Source organism: Pogona vitticeps, chromosome 1 (assembly GCF_051106095.1).
Source record: "Pogona vitticeps strain Pit_001003342236 chromosome 1, PviZW2.1, whole genome shotgun sequence".
Taxonomy (NCBI): Eukaryota; Metazoa; Chordata; class Lepidosauria; order Squamata; family Agamidae; genus Pogona; species Pogona vitticeps.
This window is the reverse complement of record NC_135783.1, coordinates 244987774-245007810: the sequence shown is the minus strand read 5'-3', so window position 1 is coordinate 245007810 and position 20037 is coordinate 244987774. Positions and strand designations below refer to the sequence as shown.

Below are 20037 nucleotides of genomic sequence, written 5' to 3'. Positions count from 1 at the left end.
CTCACACTTGGTTGCTCCTCTGGAACTTCGTTCAGTCTTTTCTTTCTAGTGGAGTGAAAAATCATCTACCTCTTACAGATTGCATCCCTCCTTGCTGTGTGCCATCACTCATTCCATGGAAAAAAATGAATTAGCTTCTGGGAGACTCTAACCCCATCACCCCTCCTAGGACTTTGTGAGCAACACTAATAGAATGAGCAGGCAGAGGCAAGGCAAAGAAAGGCAGGTAACAAGTGAAAAAGGAAAGAAGAACAAAATAGTCTGACCTATGTAGTCATGACTTTGGAATATTTGTTATCTGCTCTGCATTGGATGGAAAGATGAGGACTATCCTGGACTGGAGTGGGGAAAGTGGAGTTTTACATGTGTATGCATCTTTTGGGCCAGGGTTTACCCCAAAAAGCAAATAGCTGCTCCAAAGCCTGGAAGGAGTTGGTGGAGCTGTTTGGCATGTCTGTGGGTTGGTGCACTAGATTTTACTGATTCTTTTTCCAGTTGGTGTTATGTGCCATAAAGTCACCCTTGACTTATGGCAACCCCATGAATGAGCAATCTCCTGTCCTCAACAGCTCTTGCAGACTCAGTCTGTGCTTCTTTTAGGGAGTCAGTCCATCTCGTACTTGGTCGTCTTTCTACTTATAACAGCAATATCATCGTTAAGTTCGCGGATGATACCACAGTAGTGGGACTCATCTCAGAGGAGAATGAGTCTGCTTATAGGGACAAGGTGAAACAATTGATAAGATGGTGTAGCGAGAATAACTTGCTTCTAAATACTTCAGAAACTAAGGAACTAGTAATAAATTATAGGAAGAAGGGGATGAATATTCCACCATTATTCATCAGTGGAGACTGGGTAAAAAGGTGAGGGTTTTTGTTTTTTTTTTCATTTTTTGGGTGTCCATATTGAGAAGAACATGACTTGGAACGTAAATACCTTAAAGGTACTGAAAAACATTCAACAGAGATTGTTCTTTCTAAGGATGCTTAGTAAGAATAACATCACTCAGAGACCGTTGGTGTCCTTTTATCGATGCTGAATAGAAAGTGTATTGTCATACTGCATGTGCACATGGTATGAGGGTTGTACAATGGCCCAGAGAAAATTTCTCCAGAGGGTGATTCAGAGTGTGAATGTGTTTTGTTGCCATTGGAATTTTGTAAGGAGTTTACATGGAGTTTTAGCTGAGTGAGTGATGCACTGTCTGGATAGCACTCTGGTGATTTCGTTGCACATCCAACAACAATAAAGTGTCATTCTATTCTATTCTCGTCGTTATAAAATCCTCTATAGGTAGGAATGTTGCTCAGCTAGAGTTTAATATGAAGAGAGAAGCAAAGAAAGAAGTGGTGCTTCTTCTGCCCCTTTCCTTTAAGTGGTTACTCATCAGATAAGTACAGGGAAATCTATGCAAAGGCACTAACTGATCCAAAATCCTCAGAACCTAAAAGCCCTAGTCACAGAATTCCGTGCTTCATAGTGCAATCTTGTGCACGTCTACTCAGACATAAGCCTTTAGTGGATTTCATCACAGGAGAATGTGTGTAGGACTGCCTTTTGAAACAATCTCTCCACAATTTGATTTTTTTCTGTATAGATTTAAACAATAAAAACTTATATTTTTAAGAAAAGAAAGTGGAAGTCTATAGGATTCCAAATTTTGTACCCAGCTATCTACCAACATGAATTCGACCCAACTCTGGGAGGCAGTGGAAGACAGGAGGGCCTGGTGTGCTCTGGTCCATGGGGTCACGAAGAGTTGGACACAACTTAACGACTAAACAACAACAATCTACTTATGGTTGGCTGAATAGCTCAGTGAACTAGGTACTATCTGGCTGTGGGGCCGAAAGTGGGGAGTACAATTTCTCTACTGTGCCTCCTGTGAGTAGAGCCAGCCTTTGTGTCTTTAGGTAAGCTGCAGAGTCCCAGGGTTCCCCCTAGAAGAGAAGGGTAAGGTAAACCACTTCTGAATACTCTATACTTGAAAAGGGTCGCCATAAGTCAGGATTGACTTGGTGGCACACTATTATTATTACTTTTTTAAAAAAATATGTATTTTAATTCTGAAAAATAATGTGTGCCACTGAAATATAATCGTGTATGTTACAGGAGTGTGTTTCCATAGCAGAGCATGGGGGTATGGGAACTGTAATTTTAAAATACCATTTAAAGCCTTAAACGGGAGTCATTGCCCGTGAGACAAGGGCAAGTTGTGGGAAGGGTGTACCTGCATTGCACAGGACGGGTGAAAAGCTTCCTGGGCTGTTCTCTAAAGTCTGCCGCCGTCAGGTCGCGGGGGTGTTGGCCCGGGGTTCTCCAATTGTAGTAGAGGCGGGGGAGGGGAAGACAGAGACAGGCTGCTTCGGCGTCCGCTTCGCCCAATCAGCAAGCAGCCAACGGCTTAGTCCAGCCCTCGTCCCTGCTCTGCAGCAGAACAGCTTTGCCGTTCCTCGCATGCCTGCCTCCCTCCCTCGGTCTTTTTTCTCTCCTGCCATCTTCCGTTGCAAAGCATTGCTGGGAACTGCATGTGGGTGACGCAGCAGCATTGTTTGCGGGCAGGGGAAGCTTCCGCTGAAGGGGTTCTGGAAGGAGCATGCTGCTGGTGGGACAGCCGCTCGGGCTGCCGGAGTTGGAAAGTGGTCAGTTTGTCTGAGCTCCTCGTGGAAGGAACGAGTATTGTCCTAAAGTAGCTCGTACACTGGAAAAATCGAGACTGCGGCGCTAACTTGGCAAAGCAGAAAACAAAGGGACTTGGAAAGTTCCTTCGAGACTTTCAGCACCTTCAGTGGATGAAGCACACAAGGTCAGGCACACGCGAAGCTTGGGGGCATGGTTCAGAACCGGGAGGGGGAAATCGGTTGAGGAGGAAGTGAGTGCTTCCTTCATTTCTGCAGGATTACGTTACTAGGGCTTGCCTACAGGATTTTGATCTCCGAGCTTCTCCGCATTTTGTCGGAAGTGTGCTTGTACGGAAGAAACTGTAAGAAGAGAATGGAATGCAGGAGACTTCTCCTGGATGTTGAGGGCAGGACCCACTTTTGCATAGCTGGCTTGTAAGTTTGGAGCAGTCGGGGATGGTGGTTTTTCTGTTTGTGATCAGTGCAGTCTTTGCTATTCTGCCCTCACTCCACCCCTATGAGAGGTGCTCTTTCCTAACATCATCTTCCAGGATAGAGCCGAGTGGTTTTATACCCAAGGTTTGCACCGGTAAAGCCTTTTCTCTTGAAGTGCCTCAGGCTGAGATAGTAGAAGACGTTTCCTTTTCTACCTCGCGAAGCATGTGGGTGCCTTCGTGCCCTCAACAGCCGACCTTTCCTCTTCAGCAGACGCGGCTAGGAAGAGGGCGGGGCTTCTGCACGTCTGCTGGGCGAGTCAAACCAGCCACTTCCTTCCACCCACGGCCTTTTTTCTAGGGTGGGGAAGCAGCTGTAAAGCGGACAGGGTGAAAGTCATGTTTTTTTTCGGGGGGGGGGGGAATTAAACCAAATACATTTTCCTCTTTGGAATAACGGATTATGTAAGAGACATTTAATATTCTTTTTAAAACCCTTAATGTGATGCAAACATATAAAAAGTTTGTTAAGTTTCGAAAAACCAAATCTGTGGCACTCTTGTCAAATTTACTTGGTGTTTGACAGAAAATAACTAGTGATGGGCTGAAATGTAACAACTGAAGTGGCCAGTTATCACTATTAATGTTACACATATTATTACTACTTGTGTTACTAATATTTCAATGGTAGCTTTTCACCTTTAATCATTCCACCACCAGGACATTGTGAGACATAAAATAGCACTCCAGAGAATGTAACTTTTGTCTGGGAGATAGATATGTGCCACAAAGATTTCAGCTATACATTAAATACCTTCGTGCCATCAGCCAGTTCCTTAATTTTAGATTAGTTTGAGTCTGACTCTTCTGTGGGAACCTGTTTTTTCTTTTGTCATCATTGTCAGCATTATTCCTTTATATTTCCTTTTTGGGAGGTTGTCAGATATACTTAAGTCTCACTGTAAACAGATGGAAGAATATTGTCCAGCTCCTGGGGGAGAGGGAATTCCTGTATGAGAGAGAGCTTTTTAGTGGGGAGGGATCTAAGAGGGAAATTTGCGTAGCACACAAGAGCTCTTCTGGACTAGGTGTCAGAAGCTATTGCAAAAAGAAAGAAGGGGCTCTCTTCCCAATTTTGCCCCCTTAAATTCTGACTGCTCCACGTTGTACATTACCTACTGTGGGAGTGTAGTATCCTGGACAAGAACTACTGATTTAGGCAGACCCAAACCAGTATGTACTACATTTCATGCCGTGGAATAAAATAAACCACTAGGCCTAGGTTCTAGAAAGTTCTAAGCATTTAATATTCAGTTCAGTTTTCTTGCTTAGTGTTCTTCCATTTGTACAGTGAGAAGCAAATAAAATTTTAATTTTGTATCTGCTTCCTTAAACAAGCGCACATGTTAAGTGTAAGAACAAATAATCTGCATGCTCAGAGATTTTGCTACACTCCATAAGTCACGTGATGACTGTCTAGTTGCAGATAGATGCTTTAATTTGTCATAGGATCCAATTAATATTGCTTCTTTATCAGAAGATTGGAAAGTGGTTTAAATCACTGGTGTAAAGTGTCCCTCTATCTTGGCAACTTGAACCTAATTACCCTGCCAGAAGGCAGCTCCCTGTACAGGCTTCATAGGGGAATATAAGTCTTCTTGGTATGTTGGTGCCAGGGAGAGCAAGCCCAGCCCATGCAGTGTTCTTTCCCTCTTGGCAGCAGGAAACACTGCACTCCCTTCACAAAAGGATGCCAGCAATGTAACCATAGTAACCTCAAGTAAATAAAGTGCATCGGAAACTGCAGTCAAGAGTAGGTGGGTGGGGTGGGCAGCAAAAGCATCAGGAACAGGACTGTGTGGGCCAGGTCCCCTAGGACTCCAACCAGTTGCTGCTAACACTGAACTGAACTTAAGCTAGTAACTTTGACATTATCTAGCTTTGTGCAGCAGAGAGGTGTACTAAAACAGCCTGTTCTTCAAGAAATATAGCTTCTAGGTTGAACAGCCAGGCTATGCAGATCTAATCACCATAGCTCTGCACTAATGTATCAGGTCTGAAAAATGCATATTGAGTTGGATGGAGGACACTGCAGTAGTGTGGAAGAAGCCATTCTTGGTCTGAAAGGAAAACCCAGATTATCTGCATGTGTTCTATTGTTTTTGTTGCTGCTAATGTGATTTTAAATAAGCAAAGCAGGAAGCCTCTGGTGTATGTTCATCTACAACATTGGCTGATTATATGTGAGAAAGGCAAACCACTGTCTGCCATCCTTCAGTCCCTTCATATGGAGACAGCAATACTGATTTCTTTTAAAGAATAGCTGTAAGAATAATTAAGACAATATATTTTAAATTGTGAATATATAATACTACATATAAATGTTAAGTCTAACATTAGGATTTCTGTTTTTTCACTGTATTACAGCTGCTGCTTGAAGAATACGCAAACAGTGATCCCAAACTGGCACTTACTGGAATCCCTATTGTCCAGTGGCCGAAGAGGGATAAGGTAAAATAATAGCTCAATAATTTGGCTCAGAGAACTGGAGGTGGTGGGAGAGGCAGGAATCTTCTCAGTGCTTGGAAGTCTTGTCAGCTGGCAGGAACAGCCTCGTAATTTATATCAGAGGACCAAAAACATATCAGGTACTTCCCTTACATCTGTAAGGGCAAATTGGTCTGGCACAAATTGTAGTTAGTTAAATTAAGTGTGGTGAAAATTGCAGCCTTAAAATATCCAGGAGTCATGGTCATAGCTTCTGCTTTGAGGAACCATCTTTGACATAACTCAGAATTAGTTAATGATAAATACATGGCCATTATTTGAACATTCTGTTTCTAGGAACAAAGTCCTAGCTCTTTTTGTACATAATATTTTCTGTTGCAGTCTCTGAAAATTAACTTCTATGTGTCTGCCGCCATTGGTCTTTTGAGATAGAGACTCTTCCTTGGTCACTGATCTATGTCAGCTTCCTAATTTCTCACAATCTTTTCCCATTTACAGCTCAAATTTCAGACTCGGCCAAAGTTAAGATTACCCGCCATCCCAATCACCAAGCCACACACCATGAAACCAGCTCCACGACCTGCAACTGTGAGGCCCACAGTGTCTCCTATAGTTTCTGGTGCACGTAGAAGACGGGTGCGGTGTCGTAAATGTAAAGCCTGTTTGCAGGGTGAATGTGGAATGTGCCACTACTGTAGGGATATGAAGAAGTTTGGAGGCCCTGGTCGCATGAAGCAGTCCTGTGTTCTACGGCAGTGCTTGGCGGTATGTCCTGTGGTATATTAAATGGGGAAATTGTAGCTTTCCTTATTCAAATCAGAGTGTTGCACAAGTTACAATTATGGACGTATGCTACTGTAGAAGGGTTGGCTTCAATTTGCTTGAGGGAACAGGACGGATCCTGCAACTTTTCAGATATCATGAGAACAACTAAAGAAACTGATTGGAAAAAAGCATAGGTCCAGATGTAGCCAGTTTTTCAGTTGAGGTTAACATGGCAGTCATTGTTGAAGTTTAGAGGAGAATTTATGGTGTAATCATTTGTTTTGCTCTGTTTGCTTCATAGCCTAGACTGCCTCACTCTGTCACTTGTGCACTTTGTGGGGAGGTAGATAAGAATGAGGATTCACAGGACTTTGAGAAGAAGCTAATGGAGTGCTGCATCTGCAATGAGATTGTTCACCCCGGTTGTCTGCAGGTGAGAAAACCTGAACACCATACTTCCATGTAGTTGCTTAACTCATCTTAGCACAGGTTTCAGAAATGCTTGCATTTCTGGAAATTATTACTGAGTTTCTTTTCTGTGCAGATGAATGGGGAAGGGTTACTTAATGATGAACTGCCCAACTGCTGGGAGTGTCCAAAGTGCTACAAGGGAGATGAGGCAGAGAAAGGACAGGTAAGAAATAATTTTCAAATAGCAGTACACTTGTCTTTTGCTATTAGAAAAAGCATTTGTGTAACACACTGCTCTTGAGTAGTGACAAGACAAACCGTTGCATATAGAAAGGCTTAAAAATTCTCTCTTGTCAGTACCTAAGATAACAGAAACATTATATTCTTGAGTCTCAGTGTACGCACCTTATTTGTCCTTGCATGCTGTAAGAAGATCCATGATAATAATCATGTGCCATCAAGTCAATTCTGACTTACGGTGACCCTTTTCAGATTTTCTAAGTAGAGAATACTCAGAGGTAGTTTACCATTCCCATCTTCTGATGGCATCCTGCAGCTTGTCCAAGGACACATAGGCTAACACTGTTCACAGGAGACACTGGGGAATTTAACTTCCAAGCAGTGGCCCCGCAGCCAAATAACTAACCCACTGAGCTATCCAACCAGGCAGAGGTGCTCAATTCCTATTTTAGTTCATTCTTTTCCCATAGGACAGACTGTGGACCTCCAGGCAAATGTAGTGCAAGTGGAGGGGACAGGATGGCAGCTGGAGATTGATAAAGGATACCTTGCCACCTTGAATGAGTTCAGATCTCCAGGGCCAGATGAACTGCATCTGAAAGTACTGAAGGAACTGGCTGTTCTATTGGATCCTGGCGCTGTTTGCTCCTAAGGGGGGGGGTGAGCACAGCGCCGAACAACTGAGAGGCAGCAACCCTCTTAGCGTTTATTATTAATAAAATGCCCCCCTCTGCCCACCTCTCAGCTGTTTGGCGCTGTGCTCACACACACCCCTTAGGAGGAAACAGCGCCGGGATCCAATAGAACAGCCGGATTCAAACATCCGGGGAGAAGCCCCGTGTGCGCCAAAGAGGCAGAGGCGGATGAATGTAGTGGGCCGAGGGGGAGTGGCGTTCCGGGCCATTGTTACAGATGCTCCTTGGTCTCCGGGGCTACCTGGTAAGTGACTTTTTTCGCCCATACGAACGTATTTATGAAATTTCAATTGAAATGTGTTGAAATACATTCCCATACGCACCTGGCAAGACGAAAATTTTTGCAAGGTGACATGTCTTGCAAGTCACTGAAAAACTCACAAAACACTTTTGTCTTGCGAGTTTTTCGTTGTGCGAGGCATTCGTCTTGTGAGGCATCACTGTAGGAAAGTGAAGGTGGACAAAGCAAAAGGAATGTTGGAAGTGCCTTCTGGAAAAGCCGAAAGAGTATCCAAGGGAAAGGAGCCAAATAGAAATGTGTGCTCCTGGATGTTCCAGGTGCTCTTTTGTAGCTCTGCATGAGCAGCATTTATGGTCTTGTTCTGGCGTTTGTTGAGAAAAGGCCAAAGCTCTTCCCCTTCCTGGTCCTCTTCCAAACCGAGGTAGCAGTTCTTTGGGGCTTTGCACAGCCTCTTCCCTCTTTGAGCTCCCTCCCCCAGTCAATCTTTCCATTCATCTTCTGCCTCTTTCTATTTCCGTTCTGTCCCATGCAGGAAGAAGTGTTAACACAGCAGGTCCATCTCCTCTCTTAGCTATAGTGGCACAGCTGCTTCTGCGCTCCCCTTGGGTGGAAATAATTAGAACTCAAAAGCATTAAGGAGTAAAGAGTCAGCAGCAAAGAACCTTTTTTGGGTCCACCAGGAGGATTCTTTTAGCACTCTTGCACTCCTGAGATTCAGGGCATATATCTGCATTCTAGATTACTCTCTCTTCTCCTCTAATAAACAAGTGCAATACCTACTATTTTGAGTTTTCAGTAGTAATTGTGAAAAACCTTGTGCTGGATGCCACAAGGAAAGGAAAATGTATCCTTCAGTGAGGAAAGTTTAGTTCCCTTCAGTATATGAGAGCAGACATCCTCATTCCCATCCACTCTGGTGTAGTAATTTGCTTTAACCTAATTTATTTTATTGTGACAGTCTCAACCCTAAAATTGCTTCTTGGTAAACTTAATGCCAATCACTTTGCAGAAGCGGAAAATGGATGATGGTGATGATGACACAGTCCAAGCCAAAGTCCTGCGACCATTGCGAAGCTGTGAGGAGCCTCTGACTCCACCACCACATTCACCTACTCCAATGCTGCAGCTGATCCATGACCCTGTATCACCACGAAGCATAGTGACACGGTCCTCTCCAGGGGCAGGTCCTAGTGAACATGGTGCCAGCCGGGATGAACGCTTTAAGAGACGTCAGCTACTTCGGCTGCAGGGTACAGAGCGTACGGTAGTCCGGGAAAAAGAGAACAACCCTAGTGGCAAAAAGGAGCTTTCAGAAGTAGAAAAGGCTAAGCTCCATGGTTCTTATCTTACAGTCACATTGCAGAGACCTACCAAAGATGTGCATGGCACCTCCATTGTGCCCAAGCTGCAGGCGATCACGGCCTCCACAAATCTACGGCACTCTCCCCGTGTGGTCATGCGTCAGAGCTCAGCCAGGACAACCCAACGTGGTGGAGATGATGAAGCAGCTGAGGAAGAAGAAGAAGCAGAGGAAAGTGCAGAGGAGGAAGAGGAGAATGTGGAGGAGAGTGGGGCAGCCAGACTGAATGGTCAGGGCAGCAAGGCACCAGATAGTGAGGAAATCTGGATGCAAAAGGAAGTGTGGATGTCTGTCTTCCGCTATCTCACTCGCAAGGAGCTTTGTGAATGTATGCGTGTATGCAAAACCTGGTACAAATGGTAAGTGAACAGAAATTGCTGCTCAGGTGGTGTTTTCTGCTTATTTGCATAATATTTTTATTTTTCAGTATGCCTTACAAATTCCTGTATTTGTGTGTATGTGTGTGTGTGTGTGTACTGTCTAGTTCAGTAGATATATATATTTAGTATATTAACATTGAAATACACTGGTGCCTTGACTTACGAACATCCCAACTTATGGCCATTTTAAGTTACAACCAAAAAAGGCAGGGAATTCAAATTGCTAAGCTTTGGTGGCGAAGAGGCTGCTTATTTGTAGCTCTTTCACCCCAGTGGTTAGAGAGTGTGCAATCGGAGGAGGCTTCAGACTGCATGGTAAGGTGCTGCTCTACTTTTTAAAAACTGTTCTGGGTGTGTTTTGCAGCGTGGTTTTGGACTGGGTAGTGGGATTATGTTTCTATGCTGTGGGTCTTGCAGGGTTTGTTTTTGGGGAGGGTTTCTCATTTCTGATGGGTCTTGTAGGGTTTGTTTGCTCCCCCCCCCCCAGTTTCCAATGGGTCTTGCGGGATTTATTTGCTTTTTTTTTCTCGTTTCCGATGGATCTTGCTGGGTTTGGTTCCTTTTTGGGGGGTTTCCCCGCCATTTCTGATGGGTCTTGCACGGTTTGTTTGCTTTCTGCTTTGCTTTTTCCCCATTTCTGATGGCTCTTGCACAGTTTGTTTGCTTTCTGCTTTGCTTTTTCCCCATTTCCGATGGCTCTTGCACAGTTTGTTTGCTTTCTGCTTTTTTTTTTTTTTTTTTTTTTTTTTTTTTTTTTTTTTTTTGCATTTCCAAAGGGTCTTACACGGTTTTTTTGTTTTTCTTCTCCCCCGCCCTTTTGGCCAGAACGGATTGATCGTGTTTCCGATGGGTCTTGCAGTGGTTTTTGTTTTGTTTTGTTGGTTTTTTTGGTGACTTTTTTCTTTGGCCAGAACGGATTAATTGCATTTCAATGCATTCCTATGGGAAATGGTGCTTCGACTTACAACCGTTTCTAGTTAAGACCGGAGTTCCAGAACCAATAAAGTTTGTAAGTCGAGGCACCACTGTATAGCAGTTAGTCTTTAAGGCCATTATCTTCTTTATTTTTTTCCTTTTATTTTTGCCTGATATGTTAGCAGACTAATACCACTACCTCTTTTAAAATTATAAATTCCTTTCTTTCTGTCTAGTTCAGTTTGCTAGACCTGGTCTTATAGATCTATATAAATCAATTTTAAAAAGAAGGGTTCCAGCCAGGCAGCAAAAGTGAAGGTATTTATAGTTAACATTTTGAGTGTATACTATAGGATGCAGCGATGTCTAGAGGCTTGGATCATGATTTTTGAAAGCATTAGACAAATCCATGGATGGATTTATGAATAAATTATTCTTATTTGAAATAGCCAAAAAATCAAACTTCCATTGTCAGGAGCAAGATATCTTTCAGGATTTACAACCATGTTGGGACAGAAAAGAAGTGTGACTTTAAGAAACTAACTTACCTTTCTTATGAATACTGAATGTTAGAATACAAATACAAATTTCAGTCTGTCCTGATTGGCCGTGGCCTGATTGAGCCCCATATACTGCTTAAAAGTTATAGCAGTAATCATCTTGACCTGATTGGTCAAATCTCAGAAACTCAGCTGAGCAGCACCACATGTCAAAGCTCCTGGTTCATTTATACAGTGCATCCACAACTACAAAAGGGTGATATAGAATTCTCACATTTGGAGGTCATGGAAATATTTTGTAAGAACAGACAAAGAGGTAGAATTCAAATGATGTGCTTACAGTATTTATTGCTGATGGTCCACATCAAAAGGTGCATGATGTTTTGTCAGCCAAGTATATCAACAGCATGTCTGCCCAGATCTTGTCCTACCAATACATCAGAATTCAGAAAGGAATAATAGTGGTACTCAGGACCTCCTAGTTGCTAATTTATGCACACTGGTGATGACATTGTTTTGCTGCGGTAATAAGTCATTCTCATACCCAGGCTCCCTTTTTAAAACATATTTGTCAAGCTTAAGGGTCTGTGGCTTTAGACATTTTTTCTTACAGGACCATGATTCTAGATCATATTAGGAAACTGAAATAAGCCACCTCCTTTTCTCACCTAGATAAAACATGCATGTTGACAAATGAAAATAGCAATCTGGCTCATAATGGATAGTTTAAAAGCTTTTGTGTAAGAGCTGCAGCAGATTAGCTAAGGCTGACTCTTCAGTCTTCTAATTCGTAAAAGAGTTGTACAGTGATTGGAAATAGCCATATCTTCACCATTGTGCCTCTGTGCCATTGAAGGATTGGAACTGGATATATGGTATTGCTTAACATTTTGACCTAACCTTGTGGTGTTTCTTCATAGTGAAAAAGACCCTAGACCCCAATCCCCACTAGTAGATGCACCTGATTAATTGACTCATGTGCAGGCTGGAGTCAGGAGGTAAAAGCTATTAAGCTTGAACCATATTCTTTTTTCCCCCCGCTGTTCTCTCAGGAAAGTTCTATCTTAAATATACTTTCTTATACTTAAAGTATAATTGCAATATACCTTTTCACTTTTGCCTATACTCAACTAGTTATAATCAGCCTGCAAGTTTTTTCATTTCCCACATAGGTTCTGGCTTGTCTTCCATTGAGCATGCCGTGAACAAATAGCCTTGGAGGTGAATGAAGAAGCTCTCTTAAATACTAAATTTTTTATTTTTTAATTTTTTTGTGGCTTGCAAGAGATGTGTGGCAAAATAACTCTAGGCAGAATAAAGCTAAGTTTCTCCCAGGGGGCGAGGGTAGTTGTTGAGATTGGAAAATTATTTTGTGTCTTTTCTCCACTCTTCAATTAAAAGGTATGTGCATCCATGACTGCACAGGAAATGTGTTCATTTCTAGAAGAGATTGTGCCACAAAAGATAGGTAAAAGGACCAACAAATATATAGATGTGGCAGATGTAAGGTTTACCCTGTTTAACGTAGTCTTTGTTTGTTAGGTGTGGTGACAGGAGATTGTGGACAAAGATTGATTTAAGCAGGTACAAGTCCATCACACCCCTGGCTCTTGGTGGCATAATCAGGAGGCAGCCAGTCAGCCTTGACCTCAGCTGGACCAATATTTCCAGAAAACAGCTCACTTGGCTTATCAACAGACTACCAGGTGCGTATTTTGTACTGTGTTATGGTGGATGCTGAATATTGAGAATACTAGCTTCAGCTTAAGTGCTCTGACTTGAACCAAGTTAATCCTCCATACTGAGTCATTAAAAACTGCTCAGTAAATTCAAGCATGGAATCAAAGTATGAGATGACTGTGTGTTATGTATGCACCTTGAAAGATAGCCAATGGTGACATTACTTTTTTACCATTACTCTGAATGTTCTGGCAAAGGTCTCTATGGCAAGCAGTGGTGCAGAATTTGAACCTAGACCAGGTGACATACTGTCTCCCATCTTTTATATAAGAGCTTAGAATACAAATCTGAATATAGTGTTACACAGTTATTTTGGTGTTTTTTGGGGGGGGGGGGGTGACAGTGCTTTGCTGTTGGTTTCAAAGTGTTTGTGGGAAGACAGCTGTTCTGAAGTAGAGGATTATAACATCCCCCCTTCTTTTTGTCATGATACAACAGGCCTCAAAGACCTCATCTTAGCAGGCTGCTCCTGGTCAGCAGTGTCTGCTCTCAGTACCTCCACCTGCCCCCTTCTCAGGACCCTCGATCTTCGGTGGGCAGTAGGAATCAAGGATCCTCAGATTCGGGACTTGCTTACCCCTCCATCAGATAAACCCAGTACGTATGTGTGTCTGTGCCTGTCTGTCTGTGTGCTTGCTTGTTTTTGTTGTATATTGCAGTAAGGTGCTGCTTGGATCGGTGGGAAGGGTTAGGTTAAACAAGAGGATGGTGAAGATTAGAGCCGGATGCAGCATAAATTCTGAAAGGGAAAGATCTCTTTCCTTCTAACATCCTCCTGTATCTTTCCAAAGGCCAAGACAATCGCAGCAAACTCCGTAACATGATAGACTTCCGGTTGGCTGGGCTGGACATTACTGATGCCACACTCCGGCTCATCATCCGCCACATGCCTCTGCTTTCACGACTTGATCTTAGTCACTGCAATCACCTTACAGACCAGTCAACCAACCTGTTAACAGCTGTGGGATCTTCCACACGAAACTCCCTCACTGAACTCAACATGGCAGGTGTGTGCAACTTGGGGGCTTTCTAAGTGTACCTTTTGTTCTTCACCAAGACATGTCATGGGCTGCTGATAATACAAAGGCTCCATAACATCTAGCCATAACAGCATCTTGGATTTGCCCAGTCTCAGGTGATTTAGAACAGTGGTTCTTAACCTTGGATTACTCGGGTGTTTTTGAACTGCAACTCCCAGAAACCCTATCCAGCACAGATGGTGGTGAAGGCTTCTGGAAGTTGCAGTCCAAAAACACCTGAACAACCCAGAGTTAAGAACCACTGATTTAGAAAGTTAGCAGAGTCAAGGTTGATTAGTACGTGAGTGGAAGCTCTATCAAGAACAGAGGGGATCTGCAGGCAGGGCAGGAACAAATCCTGCCTGTACCACTGTGGGGCTACTAACAGATTGGACAACATGGGCTAGTTAGACCAGCGGTCTGACACAGCAAAGGGCAGCTTCCTCTGTTTCGTCTCCTGTTGGGGTGCTTATTTCACATCTTTCATAGATTTCTTTTTCAGCCATTATTGATCTGTTTCCTTTCAGAACCAAGTATATTATATTAATTTGAACAGTATTTAAAAGCAAGATTTGGAATAGGATATCTAAATCCATATTCATATGTGATGGCAGTACATGGTGCCTCCTTTGTAGCATCTGTACTCAGTACATGCTGACAGGTCCCCTAGGTCAAAAATGACCTGTAAGGAAGCTGGTCATAATTTTGTCCCCCTTGTGCTTAATGTAGAAAGCTACTATCTATAATCTGAATGTGTTTTTTGAAGTAGTATCCATGTTAGTCTGTGCAAGCACATCAGACAAGAAACATAATAAAACAGAAAGAGAGAAAATAAAGAAGACAAAACTGTTTTAGTACCTAAAAGGCTAACTGCTATATAATGTGAGTTTTCATGGGTTGCCATGTAGTCTCTCTTATACCTGAGGAAGTACACTTGATCTATTAAAGCTCACATTAAAATATATCAGTCTTTTACCAAAACATTTTTGTCGTCTTTAATTTTTTTTCTGTTTTGTTATGTTGCTTGTCTGAGAATTAAATTTTATGCCTGTGTTTGACATTTCCTAGGTCTATTGATACTACTTCATCTACAGCTGTTCTGCTTGCCTGCAGCATTTGCAGCTGTTCAGTGTGCACAATCATAATACTGTCCTCATCTCTACAGGCTGCAATAAGCTCACAGACCAGTCCCTGATTTACCTGCGACGCATCTCTAATATCACCCTGATAGACCTGCGTGGCTGCAAGCAGATCACCCGCAAAGCCTGCGAGCACTTCATCTCAGATCTGTCAATCAACAGCCTCTATTGCCTGTCTGATGAAAAGCTGATCCAGAAAATCAGCTAGAGATTTGCCACAGACAGACTGAAGAGAAGGAAAAATCACAGACAACCCCTCTTGGAGAGCAGACCCTCCCCCTAGTTCCCCCACCCAGAGAAGATGCCAGCCTGTGACTATAATGTCCCTCCTCTGCTTGGGAGTTCTGCAGACCCGGAAATCCCACCAGGTGTTTGAGGAAGTGGCAATAAGAAGAGATGGCTCTTGTGGGGTGCTTGCTCATCAGCTACATGCTCTAACTGATGTTCTTGTAGCAGCGTTGTCAGGGGCAATGTGCCCCTTCCTCTCGTCTCAGTCCCTCACCCTCATAAGTCCCATAAAAACAGATCGCCCTTCCCCCTTAGCTTGTTGGGGGAGCAGATCAAGATGGCATAGAACAGGTACCTTCTGCTTCTGTCTTTGCTGCCTTGGTATGCAACCTGTTACTGAATGATTGGGCTAGGAGTACTTCTTGTGCCCACTGCACTCTGCTACGCTTCCTTTTCTCACCCATCAGCAGCTGCATGGGCAGCTACTGCTTTGTGCTGATTACTCAGAGTTGCGGTGTCCACAGTAATGGTGCCTCTTCTGAACAGAGGTGTTCCCATGTGTCCTTTGCTTAGCCGGCAGGTTTCATCCAGCTAGAGGCTGGTGGTGAGGGGTGGCCAAGCTTTCACACTGCAGGAGCCATGTTTGAAAAAGATGGCAGCATATGTAGAAGGAAAGCTGCAGTCAAGTTTGAAGGCTTGAGAGGCATCTAGTGGGATTTCAAACACCAGCAGTAGTGGTCTATATCATTACATTGCTGAAACAAGCATTCTGGGAGAGGTAGGCATTTTTCTCCTGCCAGCGTATTGGGGAGTGCATAGCTGTTGGCTCTTGAACTGGGAGATGGGCGAATGCCCCATTAGCTGCCTCTCTTCCTTTGCAATGAATGGCCGGTCCAAAGAACTTCTCTCTTGGGCAGCAGAGAGCTTTTTGCACTTTAGAAAGAAAGGTAATATTTTGGATCCCTATTTTATTTCCCCCTGCCTGAGTGACTGGACACTCCTTCCAGCTGTCTGAGCTTGTCAGGGTTTGAATGCACACTTTGCACTCTGCTCTCTTCCCCATAGTGATAGCACAAATTAGACTGCCTTTCACGCTTGCCTCCCCCTCTGAGCCTCACATGACAAAACAAAAACAAGAGCTCTCCAGTGGCTGCGCAGTAAGGGAAAGGAGAAGAGTGGCGATAGAGTTGGAGGAAGACCCAATGTACCCTCGCTGCTTCTGAAGCAATAAGGGAGGGGGAGGAATCCACCCATAGCTCTCCATATTGCCCAGCCCAGTTGCATTGAACGCTGTGGCACCTGAGCCTTGGGGGAAGAGCAGCTTCCCCTGCACTGTTGGGGATGGGGTGAGGGATATATAGATCTACTGAAATCCAGAAGTTCCCCCTCACTTCCATTTGAGGAGCAGGCTTCTTTGCCAAGAGGACAATGCTAGTGTGATGAGTTCCAGAGTGCCTCAGTACACAGGAGCTTTGCTGCAAATTGAATTTTTCTGCAAAAACGCCCACTGATGATCTTCTAGAAGTGGAAACTTTCTGCCTTGTTGTGTTGGCTCCTGTGGAAAAAAATATGTAGAATCAAACTTTTCTTTCTTTGTTGGTTTTGTTTTTCAAAAGAGGAAGGTGAGAATAGCCATAAATAGGAGATTCAAGTGCATCTGCCCAGATAGCTCCCATCTCGGAGATTAGTAGGCTCTGGGTATTTTGTGTTTTTCTTCTCTCAGAAGTGGGAGCACCTTCATAACTCTCCATATGCATTGATCAGCCTGAGAAGTGCTGAGCTGCAGCAAGTTGGCATGTCAGGAGCATTAGTCTGGGAGGAATTTCATCCTGCGGCAAGAGGGATGAAGCAAGCAGCAGACTGATTGGGGAGGGTATCATTGTGGGTTTAGGCTTTGCTGTCCTACAGCCTTCTCAAATGTGGCCCTCAAATGACTGTGGCTTAAGAGACTAAAAACAAAATGTAAAACTTAACTGCCTAAACAGGCTGCCACCTCAGAAGGCAAGTGGGTGACATAAAGGAAAGAGAAATTATATATAAAATCACTTAGTGATTAAAAACAAACATGCTCCCTAAATAAAACTCCCTGAAGAAAGTCACTATTGTCTGAAAGGGTTTGGTTGTTCTTTTGTGTTTTTTGGGGTTTTTTTGAAAAAAAATGTAAATATATATTTTTTGTTGCTAACTTACAGTCAATCTCCAATGTTGTGCTTTAAAATTAAATGTAAGCATTAAGGGTAAAAGAAACCAAGTCTTGCGCTCTCTCGGTTGACATGTTTAGGGTTGGGGGATATTTGGGGCTAAGGGGGGGGAGCTAGTTGGGATTTTTTCATTTTCTAATCATTTGCCAATAATGGTTTTAAAGAATCTTTCCTCAGACATATTACCACAGGAATGATACACAAAAGAAAGGGGAAAGAAAATATACCAGCCTCTGAAGGGAGACTTTGTTTCATGGGGTGGATTTTGGAATAAAAATTTCAAGAAAAAAAATGTGTGCATCTGCATATTGATTATTATGTCAATTTAAATCCAAGGGAAATCCCAGCTTGAATAAGGACTTGGTGGTTCATTTAACCATGCATTAATATCTCCTGTATCCCAAGATTTTATGTGCTTTTTTATCGAATAATCTGGATTTGAAGAATTCCATGTTTATGTGCCTAGAAAAGCGGAATTCTGCAGCTGGTGTCAGTTACTGTTAAAATAATAACTGTTTACTTGTTGATAACCTGCCTGTCTTCCAGTGAGGTCAAGGCTGAATGAAGGAAAGTTTTTTGCTTGTTAGGTGTTCTTTTAAGGCCTGCCTGAAAAGAAAGGTCTTTGCCTGCTTGCAAAGGACAACAAAGATGAGGCCAGCCTGGCCCCTGTAGGAGGGGGTTCCAGAATCTGGGACCAGCGACAAAGAAGGGCCTCTCCCATGTCCACACCAAATGTGCCCATGAGGGTGGTCGATAGCAAGAGAAAGACCTCCCCTGATGATCTTAACACACACAGTTCCAAGCACTTTCCAAAGGACACCCCACATAGAGTGTATTACAGTAATCTAGCTGTGATGTAACTATGGCATATGTCATTGTGGCCAGGCCGGATCTCTCTAGGAACAGGCACAGCTAGAAATTGTAACTGCAAATGTAGTCTTGGCAACTGCTAAAACCTGAGCATCTAAGCTCAGAGATGAATCTAGATGTATATCTAAACTGTGTACATGTGTTTTCACGGGGGGTGTAACTCCCATCCAGTATCAGCTGGGTTCCTATTCCTTGATCCACCTTTCAACTGACCAGGATCACCTCTGTTTTGTCTGGATCAAGTTCAGTTTATTTGCCCTCACCCAGTCTGTAACTACAACCAGACACTGATCTCTTACTGAAATGCACTTTGGGACAAGGGCCTTTACAGCTTCCTTCATCTGTTTTTTTCAGTGGGAAGTCTGGACTGTAGGGCCACAGTATTTTTAGATCTTGAACACTCTAATTATGGCGTTAGTATGTTTGATTCAGATATGACTGGTTATAAGAACAGAAGAGCCAGACCTTGGTCAACCATCTCTCCTTCAAGTGTCCACACCTACAAGATGTAGCTATTAATACAGCTCGGAACTTAGTTCATTTCTTGATAAATAAACTAGGAAAAGCACAGAATTGCAAGAATGTTAAGATCGGACTCCATTATTATAAAATTGTAGAAGTATTCTTGAAATCATTCTAATCCTTTTTATTCATCAAAGTGCATGAAGCTCCCACTCTTTGAGGGGGAGCACACTACCTCTGCTCTGCCTGGATAAACCTCTTTATATGAGCCAACATCTGAGTGGCCCTCCCTATTTTCAAACTGCTGCTTTTTGCATTGGAAACGGGATAAGTGGGTCTATGGAGTTACTCTTGACATATAGGCTCTGTGTGTTTAGACTAAAGGTGAATGGAGTTCCAAAGGTGACAGAAGTTCTATATAGCCTTATTCAGGCATTATTCTGCCTGGAGCTGCACATGTACCTTGAGTAATGCACCTTCACCACATGCTTCTTGGTTACAGCACGAACTCTGAAGTAGAAAGGTTCCTAGTCACCTTTAGATTTCATCCACAAGCATCAACACTGGAAAAATCTGGGTTCTTGTTTATATGCAGTGTCTGCACATGGTCAGGACTTTTCAGACACAGTGCTGTAATCTTGAAGAATGTGCTGAATGCAGGGTGGAACTAGGCACGATTGTAGTGTGGGGTTGAATAATGGCCAAAGAGCTTCTGTTTCCATTGGCTTCCCAGGTAACAGTCAAAGTGCAGCCACCTCCCAAATATTCATAGAATCATAGAATGGTGAAGCTGGAAGGGGCCTATAAGGTCCAATCCCCTGCTGGATGCAGGAATACAAATCAAAGGATATCTGCCAGGTGGTTGTCTAAGTTTCTCTTGAATGCCTCCAGTGTTGGAACGCTCGCCACCTCTTGAGGTAATTGGTTCCACTGTCTCACTAAGAGCTAGGAAGTTTTTCTTGATACTCAATTGCAATCTGGCTTCCTGGAACTTGAGCCCATTGTTGTGTGTCCTGCCAATTTTTCTGTGCCAATTTTTCCTGTTATGTCCACATCTTGAGCATTTTTGTCTTGTGGCACTCTCTAGCCTCAGTCACTTAGCTTTTTAATCTGTTTCTCATTTTAGAATTTTAGATTATTCTCACCTAAAAAAATTCTGCGCTATCCATGAAGATGTGGTGCCCAGCCTGATGAAATTGAGCTTTCTGCATGGAAGCTTGCAATTTGATATTTTTTTTAGTGGCCAATAAAAGTTATCACTCTACTCTTGTATTTGTGTAATTTTAAATGCAAAATATTCCCTGGTA

At 43.1% G+C, this 20037-nt stretch overlaps 1 protein-coding gene across 7 annotated transcripts in view; it reads left to right on the top strand.

Annotated features, from left to right (window-relative positions):
• Positions 1-17444, top strand: part of KDM2A (lysine demethylase 2A) — a 68948-nt gene extending 51504 nt beyond the window's left edge. For all 7 annotated transcript variants that reach the window (XM_020805987.3, XM_020805991.3, XM_072985400.2 and 4 more), the window contains exons 14-22: positions 5484-5567; positions 6063-6329; positions 6631-6762; positions 6874-6963; positions 8926-9635; positions 12614-12777; positions 13250-13408; positions 13603-13818; positions 14996-17444. In XM_020805987.3, the coding sequence (XP_020661646.2) occupies positions 5484-5567; positions 6063-6329; positions 6631-6762; positions 6874-6963; positions 8926-9635; positions 12614-12777; positions 13250-13408; positions 13603-13818; positions 14996-15177 (2004 nt within the window). In that variant the 3' untranslated portion in view covers positions 15178-17444. The remainder of the gene's footprint in view (positions 1-5483; positions 5568-6062; positions 6330-6630; positions 6763-6873; positions 6964-8925; positions 9636-12613; positions 12778-13249; positions 13409-13602; positions 13819-14995) is intronic.
• The last annotated feature ends 2593 nt before the right edge of the window (positions 17445-20037 follow it).